The 17,847-nt window shown below is 36.3% G+C and overlaps 1 protein-coding gene across 2 annotated transcripts; it reads left to right on the top strand.

Moving 5' to 3' along the window:
- The first annotated feature begins 2,800 nt into the window (after positions 1 to 2,800).
- On the top strand, positions 2,801 to 17,567 carry LOC127415272 (fizzy-related protein homolog). 2 transcript variants are annotated; one of them, XM_051653964.1, is made up of 14 exons: positions 2,801 to 2,932; positions 3,640 to 3,760; positions 3,962 to 4,093; positions 5,816 to 5,879; positions 7,315 to 7,445; positions 7,538 to 7,617; positions 7,710 to 7,893; positions 9,463 to 9,528; positions 9,636 to 9,738; positions 11,233 to 11,417; positions 16,310 to 16,543; positions 16,658 to 16,762; positions 16,861 to 16,953; positions 17,067 to 17,567. In XM_051653964.1, the coding sequence occupies exons 2-14, from the start codon at positions 3,692 to 3,694 to the stop codon at positions 17,106 to 17,108; spliced, it is 1,488 nt and encodes a 495-aa protein (XP_051509924.1). In that variant the 5' UTR covers positions 2,801 to 2,932; positions 3,640 to 3,691; the 3' UTR covers positions 17,109 to 17,567. The 2 variants fall into 2 exon arrangements, with proteins under 2 accessions (XP_051509924.1, XP_051509923.1); XM_051653963.1 differs by having other exon boundaries at positions 2,806 to 2,980.
- Positions 17,568 to 17,847: the final 280 nt, after the last annotated feature.

Genomic DNA, 17,847 nt, shown 5'->3' on the forward strand with positions numbered 1-17,847 from the left:
GGCCACCATTCACTTGCATTGAATGGAACTGCAGAGTGGAAATATTCTTCTAAAAGTCTTCATTTGTATTCTGCAGAAGAAAGAAAGCTATACACATCTGGGATGGCATGAGGGTGAATAAATCATTTTTGGGTGAACCATCACTTTTATGTTTATGGACTGGCCCCTTTACTTCCATTGTAATTTTCTAAGTGCCATAATGTAATTGTGATTTTTGGGACGTCTAAAAAAAACAAAAAAAAAACAAAAAAAAAAAATATTATGCCACAAATGCTGTTGATTGAGCTTAACTTACATTGAACCTGCAACTTTCCTTTAAAGACAGACAATCTTAGAGACTTAACTCTGAATAATGTCCATAAACCATCAATGAGAATACAAGGACATCTTTTTTAAGTGCAGGCTATGCTGTTCCTGTGCTGTCCACTTGAGGGGGCTCTTGTACTGTAGCCTTAACAGGGCTGAAGGTTGGAGACTGTCTGATCGAGTGGATTGCTCTGCTGTTCTTGCTCAAAAGTTACGAGCAGAGAGCGAACAGCCTCTGCGTTTGTATCATCTATATAGACTTTAGACACATCTGTGGGCTGTGGACACATTCCTCTTTAAATGGGATTTTATGCTGAGTTTGCAGGGATTGGGACATGATTTTGCAGATCTTCTTTATCTGGTGAAGCCATCTACAATACAATGACCAGAGAAGAGGAATGAGCAATTCAATAAGCATTCTATACTATTGTCGTCTGTTGTGAACACAACCTATTCACATTACTGTGCATATCATGTTTTTTTTTTTTTTTTTTTTTTTTTATATATAATAAAACTGACGTACTGACATTTGGTACAAAGTTTCGAAAATACCTCCTAAAAATAGTAATGTTTCAATTTTACTGCTCACAGATGGCAAGTTTTTATGCATGTTTACCGTTCTCGTCCTTATCTTGTTGATTTCAGTTCGTCTTTCTGAGTAGTTTTGGATTTCTTCTTTCCGTAGCCTAATTTTGGAAGCCACCAAGTATTTCATCTTCGCAGCATCTCTCGCCTCGTCCACTTTCAAGTCTGAACGCGTTTTTGTGTGTGATGTGTACAAATAAATACCGAGTCGTGTTTGTACAGGCAATTAATTTAAAACAATACTGTTTCTCGATTAGGTGACATTCGTTTATCTTTCTCAGATGGAGTAGAAGCACAAAACCGAAGTATCCACAATATTCCTCTGTAGAACAGAAATGGGTGTTTTCAAATCTGTGGGCGTTTCTAAACTATCCAATGAAATGAGTGAATCTCAGTGCGGTCAGAATCAGCGGCGCAAATCACGTGCACGAGCTCATCCAAATCCGGTGTCATGTGTATATGTCAAAATAAAAGTATCTTGGGAGAAGTTTAGGAGGATATTTTTAAATGAAGAACGTTTATGTATGATGTACATGTAACAATTTTAACAACATTGTTTCAAAATAAACGTGCAGGGGTGTAAAAATAAATAAATAAAATAATAGACACATATAGATTTTTTTATTTTTTTTACGTTTTCCATTTTTCCGTTTTTATATAGTTTCCATCTATATTTTGATCTCAGTTTTAAAAATTGTTTGAGACTTTTTTTCAGTCCATTTTTACATATACATTAACATATAATATTGAGCCATTATAATAATTAAATTGCATAATACTAAATTTTTTATCAGTATAAATTTGAAAAACACTCGCTGAGCACTTTATTAGAAACACTATGGTCCTAATCAAGTGCCCGACGTGGTCTTCTGCTGTTTCTCCTCAAGTTTCAACGTGTTGTGCATTCGGAGATGCTATTCTGCTTACTACAATTGTACAGAGTGGTTATCTGAGTTACTGTAGCCTTTTTGTCAGCTCGAACAAGTCTGGCCAAGCTCTGTTGACCTCTTTTATCAAAAAGGCATTTCCATCTGCAGAACTGCCACTCACTGGGTGTGTTTTGTTTCTGACAATATTCTGAGTAAACTCTAGAGACTGTTGTGAGTGAAAATCCCAGGAGATCAGCAGTCACAGAAATACTTAAACCAGCCCATCTGGCACCAATAATCATGCCACGGTTGAAATCACTGAGATCACATTTTTCCCCATTCTGATGGTTGATGTGAACATTAACTGAAGTTCCTGACCCGTATCTGCATTATTTTATGCATTGCACTGCTGCCACACGATTGGCTGATTAGATAATCGCATGAATAAGTAGGTGTACAGGTGTTCCTAATAATGTGCTTAGTGAGTGTACATTCTAACATAGCATCTGTTTGTTTAAAATAAATAATAATATTGGCTTCTTTTTGGAAAATACCTTTTAATTATTTCCAAATTTTTGTGCTTAAGACAATCCGAATAATATAACACTCGTTCTTATTTTAGAAGATTATATAACCTGCATCTTATAATGATCCTCTTTATAATATAAATACACAAACTCCCTCAAATGTAATGCATGCGTTTCAAATCAAATGCATAATCATAGAGGTTTCCCTTAGTACAAAAGTTATTTAATTAATTCTTGCACTAAAACATGTCAACGTGGCTTTTTAAAATTCCAAAACAATAATCAGTGCAAGCGTTCAACAATTGTCTAGGAGTTCTCATAAACTGGAAGTCACACGAAAGAAATACAATAAAACTATATTAAGATATACATAAAAACAGATTAACTTGACTTAATATATACGTTACAATAAAAGAGGAAAAAAACACAAAACATGATATTAAGTTCGTAGGTCATGGCAACGTGACTTTGTTTTGTTTCAAATTTCGTGACGTCATCACTTAACTACGTCCCATGATTCGTTGCGGTGCCATCGATAACAACAGCCTTGGCTTGCTAACGTTATCGGGACGGCATATCTTACATCATTTTTCAAATATTTCTGCATTATTTTTTAAGATTTTGACTCGAAGGCTTTGTTTTGCTGTAAGTTGGGCTGATCAGACTATAAAGTCAACGAATAACGCGATCAAGGTTGGTCTGATGACTTGTGAGATCAAATTAGCCTTACTAGCTACTCAGTGATCCATTGTCAGTCAGCAGGATGATAGTAATCAGAGTATTTTGATCTGTGCTCTATATTATTACAACTTATATTGTTGTATTACATTCATCTGTATTTATGTGGTAATTGTATATGTGACGAAGAGTCACAGAAAGACGGATACGTCTGCATTCATTTACACTGCTGTCTATGTTGACAAAGGAGACACTCAGCATTCAGGGTTGAGAGCTTAGGACCTTTAAATTGGGTTGAGTTTAATGTGTGCTGTTTTTTTTTTCCCCCTATACGGCAGCTTTTAGTAAATAAGCATTTGCTGTCTTGAAACTGCACAGGTCAGATAATACATTTCAAGACTATGTGTCTTTTAGTTCATTAAAATGTACTGAGAATTGCAGCCATAGTCAAATTCGCGTTTCTATCTATGTGACAGTTGTTTGGGAGGTGGACGATTTGAGCAGCTGTTGTTTGACACCTGGGTAAGGGGTATTGAACTGATGGCATTTGCTGACGAGTCTCTGAACAGATTTCTGTCTCGTTAAACAGCAAACAAATGAATGCAACTTAAAGTGTAGTCCTGCAGCTCTAATTGTTCCATGTAGTTAACTGTATACATTTATCATGCATGCAGTTAGACACCGTGCCCCTGGATCTCCACACTCACAGACTTTCGAATCACATCCATGGATCAGGACTATGAGCGCCGGTTACTGCGGCAAATCAATGTCCAGAATGACAACACCAGCCCCATGGTAAGATTGTCATCTTCCCAAATATTACAGACTTAAAAGAAACACAATATGTTACATTAATGGTATATAATCCAATATTTTGTAATTCATATCCATTTCATAATAATTAGTATTATGCAGTTTGCAACGTATCCTCTTCCGACTATTTATTTTCTTATTTCTTTCCTAATTTTATTCTACTGTGGGGATTACCACAAACAGAAAGTAAAAGATGTGATCTGTCACCTGACCCCCACCCCTGAGTCACCCCTGTCATCACCCAGCAAGCACGGTGACAGATTTATACCGTCTCGAGCTGGTGCTAACTGGAGCATCAACTTCCACAGAATCAATGTGGGTGAAATATTTAAAATGTATTTTGTCATACAGTTGAAGTCAGAAGTTTACATACACTTTAGCCAAATACATTTAAACTCAGTTATTCACAATTCCTGACATTTAATTTTAGAAAACTTTCCCTGTCTTAAGTCAGTTAGAATCATTATTTTAAGAACGTGAAATGTCAGAATAATAGTAGAGAGAATTATTTATTTCAGATTTTATTTCTTTCATCACATTCCCAGTGGGTCGGAAGTTTACATTTTACAGTTTACTTTTAGTATTTGGTAGCGTTGCATTTAAATTGTTTAACTTGGGTCAAATGTTTTGAGGAGCCTTCCACAAGCTTCTCACAATAATTTGCTGGAATTTTGGTCCATTCCTCCAGACAGAACTGGTGTAACTGAGTCAAGTTTGTAGGCCTCATTGCTCTCACACGCTTTTTCAGTTCTGCCCACACATTTTCTATTGGTCAGGGCTTTGTGTTGACCACTCCAATACCTTGACTTTGTTGTCCTTAAGCCATTTGCCACAACATTGGAGGTATGCTTGGGGTCATTGTTCATTTGGAAGACCCATTTGCGACCAAACTTTAACTTCCTGGCTGATGTCTTGATGTTTCTTCAATATTTCCATGTAATTTTGCTTCCTCATGATGCCATCTATTTTGTGAAATGCACCAGTCCCTCCTGCAGCAAAGCACCCCAACATCATGATGCTGACACCCCCATGTTTCACGGTTGGGACGGTGTTCTTCGGCTTGCAAGCCTCACCCTTTTTCCTCCAAACATAACGATGGTCTTTATGGCCAAACAGTTACATTTTTGTTTCATCAGACCAGAGGACATTTCTCCAAAAAGTAAGATCTTTGCCCCCATGTGCACTTGCAAACTGTAGTCTGTCTTTTTTATGGCAGTGCTGGAGCAGTGGCTTCTTCCTTGCTGACCAACCTTTCAGGTTATGTTGATATAGGACTCATTTTACTGTGGTATAGATACTTGTCTACCTGTTTCCTCCAGAATCTTCACAAGGTCCTTTTGCTGTTGTTCTGGGATTGATTTGCACTTTTCGTTCCAAACTATGTTAATTTCAAGGAGACCGAATGCATCTCCTTCCTGAGCAGTATGATGGCTGCGTGCTCCCATGGTGTTTATACTTGCATACTATTGTTTGTACAGATGAACTTGGTACCTTCAGGCATTTGGAAATTGCTCCCAAGGATGAACCAGACTTGTGGAGGTCCACAATTATTTTTCTGAGGTTTTGGCTGATTTCTTTTGATTTTCCCATGATGTCAAGCAAAGACGCACTGAGTTTGAAGGTAGACCTTCAAATACATCCACAAGTACACCTCCAGTTGACTCCAAATCTCCAATTAGCCTATCAGAAGCTAATTGCCTAAAGGCTTGACATCATTTCCTGGAATTTTCCAAGTTGCTTAAAGGCACAGTTAACTTTGTGTATGTAAACTTCTGACCCACTGGAATTGTGATATAGTCAATTACAAGTGAAACAATCTGTCTGTAAACAATTGTTGGAAAATGTACTTATGTCACGCACAAAGTGGATGTCCTAAACGACTTGCCAAAACTATAGTTTGCTAATATGAAAACTGTGGAGTGATTAAAAAATGAGTTTTAATGACTTCAAGTTTATGTAAATTTCTGACTTCAACTGTATATTAAAATAACTGGAATTCTATTTAGTTTGAACTATTATTTCTCTCCCTTATTACAGGAAAATGAAAAGTCTCCAAGCCAGAATAAAAAAACCAAAGATGCAACATCAGATACTGGCAAAGGTGAGTGTCAGGATGGGTTCTGTTCATAATTGTATTGATTTCTATCAACTGTTTTAACAACCTTCATTAATAAACTTGAAAGAGAGTGTGACAGAGGTTTGCTGTTTTATTTTTGTTAATCATGCTGCTTAAAGGATATTCTGTGTTCAATTGAAGTTAAGCTCAATTGACAGCATTTGTCACATAATGTTGATTACCACAACAATTAATTTAGACTCCAGCCTTTTCTTTAAAAAAAAGCTAAAATCTGGGTTAAAGTGAGGCATTTACAATGGAAGTGAATGGGGCCAATCTGTAAACATCAAAATACTCACTGTTTCAAATGAATAGCCACCAGACTTAAACAATATGCATGTTAAAATCACTTATTAACCTTTTCTGTGTGGTTATATCCAATTTTACAACTTCGTTACCATGACAATGTAACACCATAAACCCTGTAAAAACAACGATTTAAGTAACTTTAAGGGTTAAATAATACACAGGTTTTTACAAAATAATTAAAATACTTTTATAAAATTGTGTTTAAAATTTCTGCCTTTTAAACCCTCCAAAAATTGGCCCTATTCACTTCCATTGTAAGTGCCTCACTGTAATCTCGATTTTATTTATTTATTCATTTTAAAGAAGAGGGATGAGTCGAAATTTTTGTTGCAACATTATGCCACAAATGCTGTTGTTTCCTTTAATCATAGTTATGAGAAACAAAATGTACATTTTCTCTGAAAGGGTGCATTCAGATGAACCATCACTCCTCACATCCTTAAATGTGCACTCAGTAACATTTTTGTTTGTCATTTTGGACTTACAGTGACACCTAGTGGTGTGGATGCAGCATCATTCAAAATCAATAGTTTTCAGTTACAGATGCCATTGTAAAAATTCACTGTTCACAGTCAGCCATGATTAATCTATGAGCGAGCTTGTCCAATAACAGGATGGTTACTGAGATTAAGCCAGTATTATTTGACTGGTCATGTGATTCAAACATGGCAGCCCCCATGAGGGGACCCTCTCCATGTAAAATAAAATAGCTTTCATAAGGTTACTGATGTGACTGGAGTCTTCATTTCATGTAAGTTGTCATGATTTTATACATATGCTTCAAAATTACAATTCATTTCTTTAGGAGTAAAACTTTTTTAATGAGGAACAAATTACTGAGTGTACCTTTAAATTCTGCTAACTTCATTTTCAAAACCGTCAATGGCAATTTTTATGAATTTGCTAATACAGTCTCATATCAGTTTTTGTGAGAACCTTTAAAGACTATTTAAAGGTGATATTACACTATTTTTTTGGACAGACTTGAACTTCTTACTTGGTGGATCACATATCCAAATTTGATGAGGCTATGATGCTGTAATACTTTTGAGTCGTACTACTTGCAATGCAATACAGTGTCAATTTTCTCCTTTATCATGTTGACTAATAGCGGACGGCTTGGCTTATTCTGCCCTGCTGAAAAATGAGTTGCTTGGAGCTGGGATTGAAAAGGTTTTGGATCCTCAAACAGAAGATAGGAGGCTGCAGCCCTCCACACCAGAGAGGAGGAGCCTCTTTAGTGTAAGTCTCTTTCATTATTTGTTCATATTATACATATGGAATATGTTGATCTGTGTTTAATAGTAACTTTGGACTTATGTTTCTTTGCTCAGTATTCTCTTAGTGCCAAGAGATTCACGCCTGATGATAACAGTGTTTCTCCATACTCCCTCTCCCCTGTTAGCAGCAAAAGGTAAGTTAAATATCTTCTCTTGCAAAATACCTTATAATAGATCAAAAAGCAGCATATATGGTTTTAATTACATGCATGGTTTTGATTTACAGTCAGAAGTTGCTGCGGTCACCTAGGAAACCCACTCGCAAAATTTCCAAAATTCCATTTAAGGTGCTAGATGCACCTGAGCTACAAGATGACTTCTACCTCAACTTAGTGGACTGGTCATCCTTAAATGTTCTCAGTGTTGGGCTGGGGACTTGTGTTTACCTTTGGAGTGCCTGCACTAGTCAAGTAAGCATAATCTCGATATACTGTATGTCTATAATACTATATACTACAATGAACACTTGGACTTATCCTAAATGTATCAATTGTAGTATCCAAGACTCTAAGTAGTCCAAGTTTGTGGAAGGCTTATTCCAAAATGGGAGCAAAAAAATCTCCAGCCCAAAGAAACTGTTTGCGAAACTGAACTATTAACTGTATAGTTCCTTTTAGTGGTCAATCAATATGGGTTTTTTTAATGGCCGATGCTGATGCCAATATACAGAATGCAGGGTGGCCGATATAATGCAGATATATCACACAATTTAATATAGTATATAAAATGAATTAACTCCTATTTTGCACTTTTTTCTCAATTTCACACAAAACTTTAACTTTGTAAAAAATAATCTAAAAAAAAATAAATACTGTATTTTAAATGGTAGATAGTAGTTTCTTCTGATTTCTGTTTAATCATCAAATTTTAGTAATTTATTTGCCCATGAAGAAATTGTTACTATATTAGGAAGAAGGAAATAACAGTACACACAGTAGTCTAGCAACCATGGATGGCATGCCCACATTAGCAATCGCATTTTCTCAAATCAATTGTACATACAGTGCATAGTGAATATGACATTTATTATAGCACACGTGAAGCGCTTTTACTTTGAAGTTGCACTCGCGTGCTCGTGTGGATCCAGCATGAGCAGCAATCTCCTGACAGTTAAAACGGTCTGGATTGCCTACTTGGATTGTCACGGAGTGACCATCATAATTTGTGAATCAGAGGAACATTGATCCGGATACTGAAGGTTTGATTCTGGCTGATAGAATATGTGCTTCAGAGGAAGATATTAGATGAGCGCTCGACAGGAAGAAAACACTGGATTTTCATGAGGTTCCTGAATTACATCTGTTTAAACGAGATATCTGCGTATTTGCAGATGGTATATAGGAGAAGTTTTATTGATATTTTCCTTTTATCATTAGAAAAGAAAGTAAAAAGTAACAGGGAACTGTTGAGGAGAGACTGTTAGAATACATACTTCAGAGGAAGATTTATGAGCGCTCCACAGGATGCTGGATCTGCTGAAGTTGTGTGAGGTTTGTTTATTACATCTGTGTAAATGAGATTTGTGCATATTTGTAGACGGAATATGATACTAGTTTTATTTATATTTGCCTTTTTATCATTAGACAAGACAGTTAAAGGTGGCAGGGGACTGTTGAGGAGAGAGAGGGAGAATGAAACAGGCGAGCACTTTTACATAAGTAGCTCAAACGCGTATCAATTTCTGATATGCGGACCATTTAAATGAGACTGTGTTGCACACCGGTCTATTATTGTAGTAACACGATGGCACGCAACAACAAAACGAACCATGACTGGTCGTTTACATGTCTCAGTCGCTTCACATGCAAGCAGGCGATTCTCTGAGCCCTCAAGAAACAAATCGGCCAAACAGGAAAATGTATCGGTCAATTCCGATTATTAAAAAATTCAGAATATCGGCTGATTTATCGCCTCGGCGATATATCAGTCAACTACTAGATCTGTGTACACGTTTTATCATCTCTTTGTTTTGTCTGCAGGTTACACGACTATGTGATCTATCAGTAGAGGGTGATTCAGTCACATCTGTGGGGTGGTCTGAGAGAGTGAGTAAAACCTTTATGACTTAGACTTTCAGAAATGAGCAGTTCTCATGTAAAAGGTGCTTTAGTGTAGATTTGGCTGTTTAAAAGTAGTTCTCGCTCTGTTATAGGGTAATCTTGTTGCTGTGGGTACACACAAAGGCTTTGTACAAATTTGGGATGCTACCGCTGGCAAAAAACTGTTTGCCTTGGAGGGACACACAGCAAGAGTTGGTAAGAAGTTCATTGGAATGTTTACTTCTGTTCCTTTGGTACTCCTCACATCTTGTCATGAATATACGTGATCACACAGGCTCTAAAGCAGGGCTCTTCAACTACTTTCTTGCGGGGGCCAGATTATCCAGATGAAAGCTTGGCAGGGGCCAAACATTTTTTCAGTATTCATTTTAGCTATCACTTTCATTGCAAGTAACATGTTACTTAAAAATCACCTTTAATACTGTGCATTTATTCATATTAAAATAGTCACAGGGTATCCTGCACATTGAATTATATTTTTTTAAGGTCTGGCCATAAATTCCTTCATAAGATCTGTCTGAAAAACAATCATGACTTGTACTCTTAACCCTTAATTTTTGATCAACTTTACTTATAAAATAATAATAACATTCATTTAACAAGGGCTATTGTTTACAAATTATATAAACTGAAGAGAAATGTTTAGGTCTGCTAAAGCCCTATTACAATATCAACCCACATATGAAAACAATGTTCATATAGAAATGTCATGTTTACTTAAGAATGCATTTAAAAAAAAAATTATTAAAAAAAAAAAAAAACAATTTCTGTTCTTCAGTTCTGTTCTATAAAGTATCATTCCATTCAGTGAGGAAACATTTGTCCTGCAAATATTGTGAATTTGCACACAATAGCCAATGCAGGAGCCAGATCTTTTTGTGCAGATAATCATTGGCAAAAGAACAAACTGAGTTAATTCTGTTTGTGTTTGAGAGGGCTGACTCACAGCTGTATATAGAATCAAATACAGTGTAATCAGGATATTTGCAGGTTCAGTTTTAGGTTATCACTTTTTTACAAGCACTACAGACCCTGAACAACGCCCGATTGACACCAAGAATAGTGCATAAAAGCAAACTTTTCAGCGCATTTTCTTTGAAAGTTCGGTTTTCATAATCAATTTCTCTTTTGCTGCCTGATGTGCATATGTGCTGGCAACATTTCTGTAACAACTGCGGTGATAATTTTTAAATCTGTTGACCGCACACCACACAACTAAGCAATTTATATCAATACATTTGATTGAAAAAGTCGCAATCAAATGCTCACCTAAACGGTGCGATCCATGTTTAGCAAAGCAGTGTGTGACTAAACTATCGCCAGAAAAGCATAAACATGCGCACCGGTCTGGACAACTGAGGATGGCTGAATACTGTTGCATGCACCATTGAGTGTTGTTAAACTCCTTGCTGATTGTGGAGGCTCGGGCCTACGAACGCTGAGTTTTGCACAGAGAGTGCTCTGGTATTTCAGATGGTGAGGCAGTTTGATCAAAAATCAGTCGGAGGGCCAGACAAAGATGATTGGCAGGCCGCCAATTAACTATCCTTTCTCTAAAGCTTCGTCTTGGACTGAAATATCATTTAGGTCTTTTTTTTTTTTTTTTACAATTATTATTCTAATCATGCCTTGTCATTTATTATATGTTCAAAGTAAACCAGTTATGAAAACAGAGAAATCTGCCCACAGGTGCATTGGCCTGGAATGCAGATCAGCTGTCATCAGGCAGCCGTGACCGAATGATCCTTCAGAGAGACATTAGGACGCCACCTCTGCAGTCAGAACGCAGGCTGCAGGGCCATAGGCAAGAGGTCTGCGGACTGAAGTGGAGCACTGACCATCAGCTGCTGGCCTCTGGAGGAAATGACAATAAGGTGACTGCTTGTTCTTGAGAATGCTTTAAGAAATAGTTCACCCAAAAATTAAAATTCTCTAATTATTCACTTAGCCTGATGCCATCCCAGATGTGTATGACTGTCTTTCTTCAGCAGAACACAAATGAAGATTTTTAGAAGAAGATAGAGCTTTTAAGGTTAGAGGTCCTTAAGATGGAAGTACACAGGTGCCAGCACTTTGACTGTCCAGAAGTCATATTTAGGCAGCATAAAAGTAAAATGTCTTCTGAAGCAAATCGACACGTTTGTGTACAAAATAAATCGATAATTAAAATTTTATTAACTTCTAAAAAGCACTTCCTGCTAGCATCTGACATGAAGTGTGACATAAGCATGTTGGCGAGTTCACGCGAGAATTCAGAAGCAGAGCTTATTTACAACAGAAGAACGAACGTCACGCGAGAAGTCGGATATTTCAAACAGCATCAAAGCCCTGGATGGAAGCGATGATTTAAAGTTAAAAACTTTCGCATGAATTACTTTTATGCTGCCTAAATGTGACTTTTGGACCATCAAAGTGCTGGCACCCATGCACTTCCATTATAAGGACCTGACAGAGCTCTATCTTCTAAAAATCTTCAGTTGTGTTCTGCTGAAGAAAGACAGTCATACACATCTGGGTTAGCATCAGGGTAAGTGAATTTCATTTTTGGGTGAACTATTCATTTAAGAAACACAGTTGTAGAAGTGATAGAATTAGTATGCTAAACGGAAATATTCAGACCGTTTTTTTGGACTGTTCTCTCACATTCCAGATATCAAATTTATATTAGCTTGTCATTTCAAACACAAGACCCATAATTGAATTTACCAGAGCTATGGCCTATCTTTCTCGGAAGAGCTCGTGCGCTAACGCAAGGTTTGAATCTGGCTGTGTTCGACATGGTATACTAGCTTACTACTTACAGAATACTGCGCAGTATGCACTACAGAGCCCCTTAGAGGACAGGACGGGTATTTTTATTTTTTTTCTAAATTGGTTTGCCTGCCCTCGCAATAGCTTGAGTTCCCTCACAATAAATGTACCATATTTTAACCTTGATATTCATAGGAAAACCAAAGTATTAATACAGGAAAATGAAAACTATGGTAATAAAAATCTATTTTTTTTGGTTATTATGGGTTTACTAGAAACCACAAGAATTATCATGGTTAATTTTTTTAGTAAAAACATGGATACCATATGGATACAGTATACTAAAGTAAAACCCTAATAACCACAAAATTAACTATTTCCATAATTTTTTGTTTTCTCGTATTGCCACTAGGGATGTCCCGATACCAATACTGGTATCGGTATCTGGTCCGATACCGTGCTCATGTACTGGTACTCGTAAAAATGCTCAGATACCAAAAACCGATACCATCTGATGTACGAATGTCATTACGTAAACATTCAGCGCACAAATTAAAATCACGTTATGTCCTAGTGAGAATATTTTACAGCAAAAGCTGTGATTTAATAATATAAATATATAGTTTGCATGAGCGATACGCTGCAAATGTGAGCACTTGTGAATGTGTGGAGACAGTGTTGTGCCAACGCCAGCTGCACGTACCTTTTAATCCTCCTTGGCTCAAACAGGGAACACCAGCATCAGCATCAAGCATACATATTTAATTAAATAGCCTTTGCGGTTTAATAATCATTGAGTCACGTAGCGACCAAAAATAATAGCAAAATAAAAGTTCAATTTAAATTTAAAGTATGACAGAAATGTAATATTCACTGTTATACTACTACTACAACTAATAATAGTAATAATAATAAATCAATAGCAATTGTATTATATTTATGCAACATCTTACATCTGTGATGCTCTGTAGTGCAGCACTTTATTTGATAAAATATAACTCCAATGTATTTTAGATTTTGCTGTGAGGCTCTGATTAAAAGCACTTCATTTGATAAAAATAATACAATATGTTGAAAATGAATTGTTATACTTTTATTAAAGTTTTAATAAATGTATTTATTTAAACACTTTAAGCATTAAACATTTTGATGATAAAATTGAAATAAACTTGATATGCAGTTCAGAAAAGAAAAACAGGTATCGGACTGTCCCAAGAAAATATTTTATCGGGACATCCCTAATTACCACTATGGTTTCACTACGAACATCATGGTTAAAATAGGGTTACTGTAGTAAAACCATGGTAGATTTTTGCGAGGGCACGCAAAACTATTTCAGAAAACAAATTACCCCCCTGTCCTCTAAGGGGCTCCGTAATGCACAGCATACTGCCTGCAATCAAAAATGGCAAGTGAAATGGTATATTATTCAACAGTAAACATTTAAAATTACCTCATTTAATTGAGCTAATGCTTTTTATTTAACATATTGTAAGTAAAAATGCCTATTTTCCATTGAGATGTTAAAAATCAGTGCAGTAATTACTTGTGATTCATCTTCACACTGGAAATGGAAGATCAAATTGAGCATGTTACATTGTGCAGGGTTACCGCGGGTCCTTAAAAAGTCTTAAATTTACTTTTTAAAATTTAAGGCCATAAATTGTCTTAAATATCTTAAATAAATTACAAGAAGTCTTAAATTTTGGGGCGTGAATAGAGGAGATGCTTAAAACAGCAGAATCTGCGCGAGTCAAAATCATCTCTCTCTCTCTGGTGCATTTAGCAGCTGATGCTTGAGTTTAGTGTGAGTGCGCGCAGGGAAGCGCATTTTTACTGAACTTACGATGTTACACATGTATAAACCTTCATAAACCTGTTAATCAGAAATGCAAATGGAATTATTTTGCATCTCTGTAAGCGAGCGATGCGCTAACACTATCGCTCCTGCTTATAATCGACAAAGCGGTCAACGATACAATTAGCAAACACGCGAGGTTGGAGCGGTCTTTTGACGCCTTTCAAATCTTGGCGCTTCCTTATTTCACATCACCTTTGACAAGAATTGTAAAGCTAACAGAACTACTCAGCTGCAGTTACACCTGTTATATCTCTCATCTCAACCTCTCTTGATGCTCCATCTGACATATACAGGTATTTTCTCTGCCATCTGAATCAATTAAATTTTTTTTGTAATAATATATAAAACAATAATAATATAAGTATATAAATTATAATATTAATAATATACATAATATATTATCTATATTTAATATTTAGTATACAATCTGTTTTCAGTATACATCCTAACTAATTATGCAGCACAGTTCTTATTCATAATTTAATCTGTTAACATTTTCAATACATATTGTCAAATTTAAACGTCCATTTTAAAGGTAACTGATGAGATGTTTCACACAAAAATGAAAATTGTCATCACTTATCTTCATGCTGTTGCAAACCTGTATGACTTTATTTCAATGGATATCAAAAGGAGATATTAGGGAGTTTCAGTCACCATTCACTTACATTGAATGAAAAACAGTGACAGTGAATGGTGACTGAGACGAAACGTTTTGCTTAACATGTCCTTTTTTGTTCCACGGTAGAGAGAAATTCATACAGACTCGAGGGTGACCAGTGATAACAGAAAATTTTAATTTTTAAACGAACTGCCCTTTAACTACCTGTTAAAGTATTTGGTAAAGGTATCTGCCAATAATAAAATGTATAAATGTTATTCAGCACATGCTAGACCTTATTCACAGCAGCGCCATAAACATTTTTTGACGAGAATGCCTCACAGCCTCATTGTCATAGACGTACAGTCTCTTCGGTGGGCTGTACTGCAGTTTAAAGTGTTTTTGGATTGTTCCGCAGACAAAATATTGGAAAAATATATTTTCAAGGACACTCAGTAGACAAAAAACTCCAGATAACATGAGTTGTGGAAAATCAGATGGGATATTGGAGCTTTTTACAGCTTTATACCATGTATGCCATTGAAGAGATGGTAAGTCTATCCCTCAAAGCTCCATTTCCATTCCCAATAAAAATCAAACATGGCGCTACTGTGAATAAGGTCTATAGGCCAATCCTCTTCTTTACAAAAATGTCAACGCATGTGCAGTAAGTGGTGGCAGAAAGCCTGTTGACTGTTGTGTTAGATTTGACAGATTAGAGGATTAAACGAAAGTATGATACAAAACCATCATAAATACAAACATATTCTTAGCGAGACAATTGCTATAATGAAATGAAAAATGTAATCATGTTCGCTATAAATTTATGCTGCAAAGTTGTGAGTTGAAATGATCTCAGTCCAGTCAGTTCTGTTGTTGATCTTGAAGCCACAGCAGTCAACGAGAGCCCTCTGAATCATTTTTTCAACAACGTAATCCAATAAAAATTTACTTTTTACGCATGGATTTTGTCACCACTTCCGTGTTTGACACAAGCAGTGACATTGCCAAAGCATTGGTCTGTTGCGTCACATCTTGCTGCAAGTGACTAAAGTGAAGGGTCAAAATTTAGGCTACATACTTTAGGCTATGTGCATTCTTAATGAATTCATTTAGAGTTTTAATGTTGTATTAACTTATTTAAAAAAAGAAAACACATAAATGCACAATAAAATATTTTTAAAAAAACATGCCCAGAGACATCCAAGTAGTCTCTAATTAATTATAAAAAAAAATATTATTATTGTGAAAGTGGTCTTACATTTTTCTTTTATTTGGCCTTAAAAAGTCTTACATTTCATTCCTTCAAACCTGCAGAAACCCTGATTGTGTTACGGCATTCCATGCAGGATGCATTTGCATACTTATTTTGCCAAATGTAGTAGGTGTTTTGGGTATTTTATGCATAAGAAATGCTCTTTCAAACATAGCCATGATGTTTCCTGATCATGCCCTGCCCATCATTTCCTGTCCTCTCTGCTGTACTGTGAAAATACAAATGCAAAAAATATGAAAGGTTCATTGATCTAAATGCATTCCTATTTTTCTTGCAGCTGTTAGTGTGGAACCACTCCAGCGTGTTACCAATGCAGCAGTACACAGAGCATTTGGCCGCAGTGAAGGCCATCGCTTGGTCTCCTCATCAGCATGGGCTGCTAGCCTCTGGAGGGGGAACGGCAGACCGCTGCATCCGCTTCTGGAACACTCTCACAGCACAGCCGCTGCAGTGTATTGACACAGGGTCACAGGTCTGCAACCTGGCCTGGTCCAAACACACCAATGAACTAGTATGTATATTCTGATCAATTAGATTAGTTCATTAGATTGTACTGAAATGATTGTATTTTACTCTATAATGCTTGATTTTGACTCTTGTATAATCCAATATTTGTCTTCACCAGGTGAGCACACATGGTTACTCTCAGAATCAGATCCTCGTGTGGAAATACCCCTCGCTCACTCAAGTAGCCAAATTAACCGGCCACTCTTACAGGGTGCTCTACCTGGTGAGTAACTCTTCCCTCTGGCATTTTATTTGAATTTTGTATTGACACTGTTTGCAGTACTTGGGACTGTTTACTGATACAATACTTTCATCCTTAAGGCGATGTCTCCAGACGGGGAGGCGATAGTGACAGGGGCGGGTGATGAAACTCTGCGCTTTTGGAATGTATTTAGTAAAACACGATCAACAAAGGTAAGCTCCCGTCACTTTTTTAAATACATAAAAAGACTATACCTTGATGACAGCGAATGTAGGTTTTCAACGTGTCTTTAACATGTACATTTTTTTTTTTTTTTATCTTTCAGGAATCTGTGTCAGTTTTAAACCTGTTCACCAGAATACGATAATTGGACTGCTAGAAAGGATTTCATCGTTATATCATATCCATGTCACTGTTCACATGCAGTAGACCGGTCCAAAAAAAAAGACATAGCACAACTAAAGGATCTACTGCTAACTTTGGACATTTTTGATTGTCCTCTGCATTGACATTTCATTTTAAGTTCAGATGTTATCTTTACTTTTATGTGTACAGTTCAGTTCCTGATTTTATGTGTTTTGTTTTTGGTTACAAAGAAGTCTGTATTATGAACGTATGTTATCCAAGCCTTAAGCCAGAAACAATGCCATTGAATCAGGGTGTAAAGAAAAAAAAAAAACAGCCATTGTGAAACAGCTGCCTCTGAAATAATTTGAGTGGGCATTTGATTGTGAGGGTGAAAAAAATGTCTATAAAAGAAAATCCTGTTTTTAACTTGTGTTGCATAAGATTGATATGAAGTATTATAAAACACCCTGAAAGACTATTACATGCTTTGTTGTTTGTTGTGAAAAATGAATTAATGCAAACTTTTTTTTTTACCAGAAAAGTTTCAGTGACAGATGATGGAAATAATTTCAGCCATTTACAAGTAAGGCAACAGGTTCTGATGACTGATCTGAATCTTCTGCTTGGCAAAGCATTACAGTGGTGTTTAGATGAACATTCTTGCTAACTGAAAAATGTCATCAATTCTACCAAAAAAGCATAGAACTGTGGCAAAACACCTAGTCACATCAGATCTATATTGGGTCAGTTTGACTAAA

The sequence above is a fragment of the Myxocyprinus asiaticus genome, chromosome 24 (genome assembly GCF_019703515.2).
Source record: "Myxocyprinus asiaticus isolate MX2 ecotype Aquarium Trade chromosome 24, UBuf_Myxa_2, whole genome shotgun sequence".
NCBI classification, from domain to species: Eukaryota; Metazoa; Chordata; class Actinopteri; order Cypriniformes; family Catostomidae; genus Myxocyprinus; species Myxocyprinus asiaticus.

Coding starts and splice junctions, on each gene's coding strand:
- LOC127415272 (XM_051653964.1), top strand. CDS start 3,692: ATGGATCAGGACTATGAGCGCCGGTTACTGCGGCAAATCAATGTCCAG. Junction 9,739..11,232: donor GGGACACACAGCAAGAGTTG/GTAAGAAGTTCA, acceptor ATCTGCCCACAG/GTGCATTGGCCTGGAATGCA. Junction 11,418..16,309: donor CTGGAGGAAATGACAATAAG/GTGACTGCTTGT, acceptor TTTTTCTTGCAG/CTGTTAGTGTGGAACCACTC.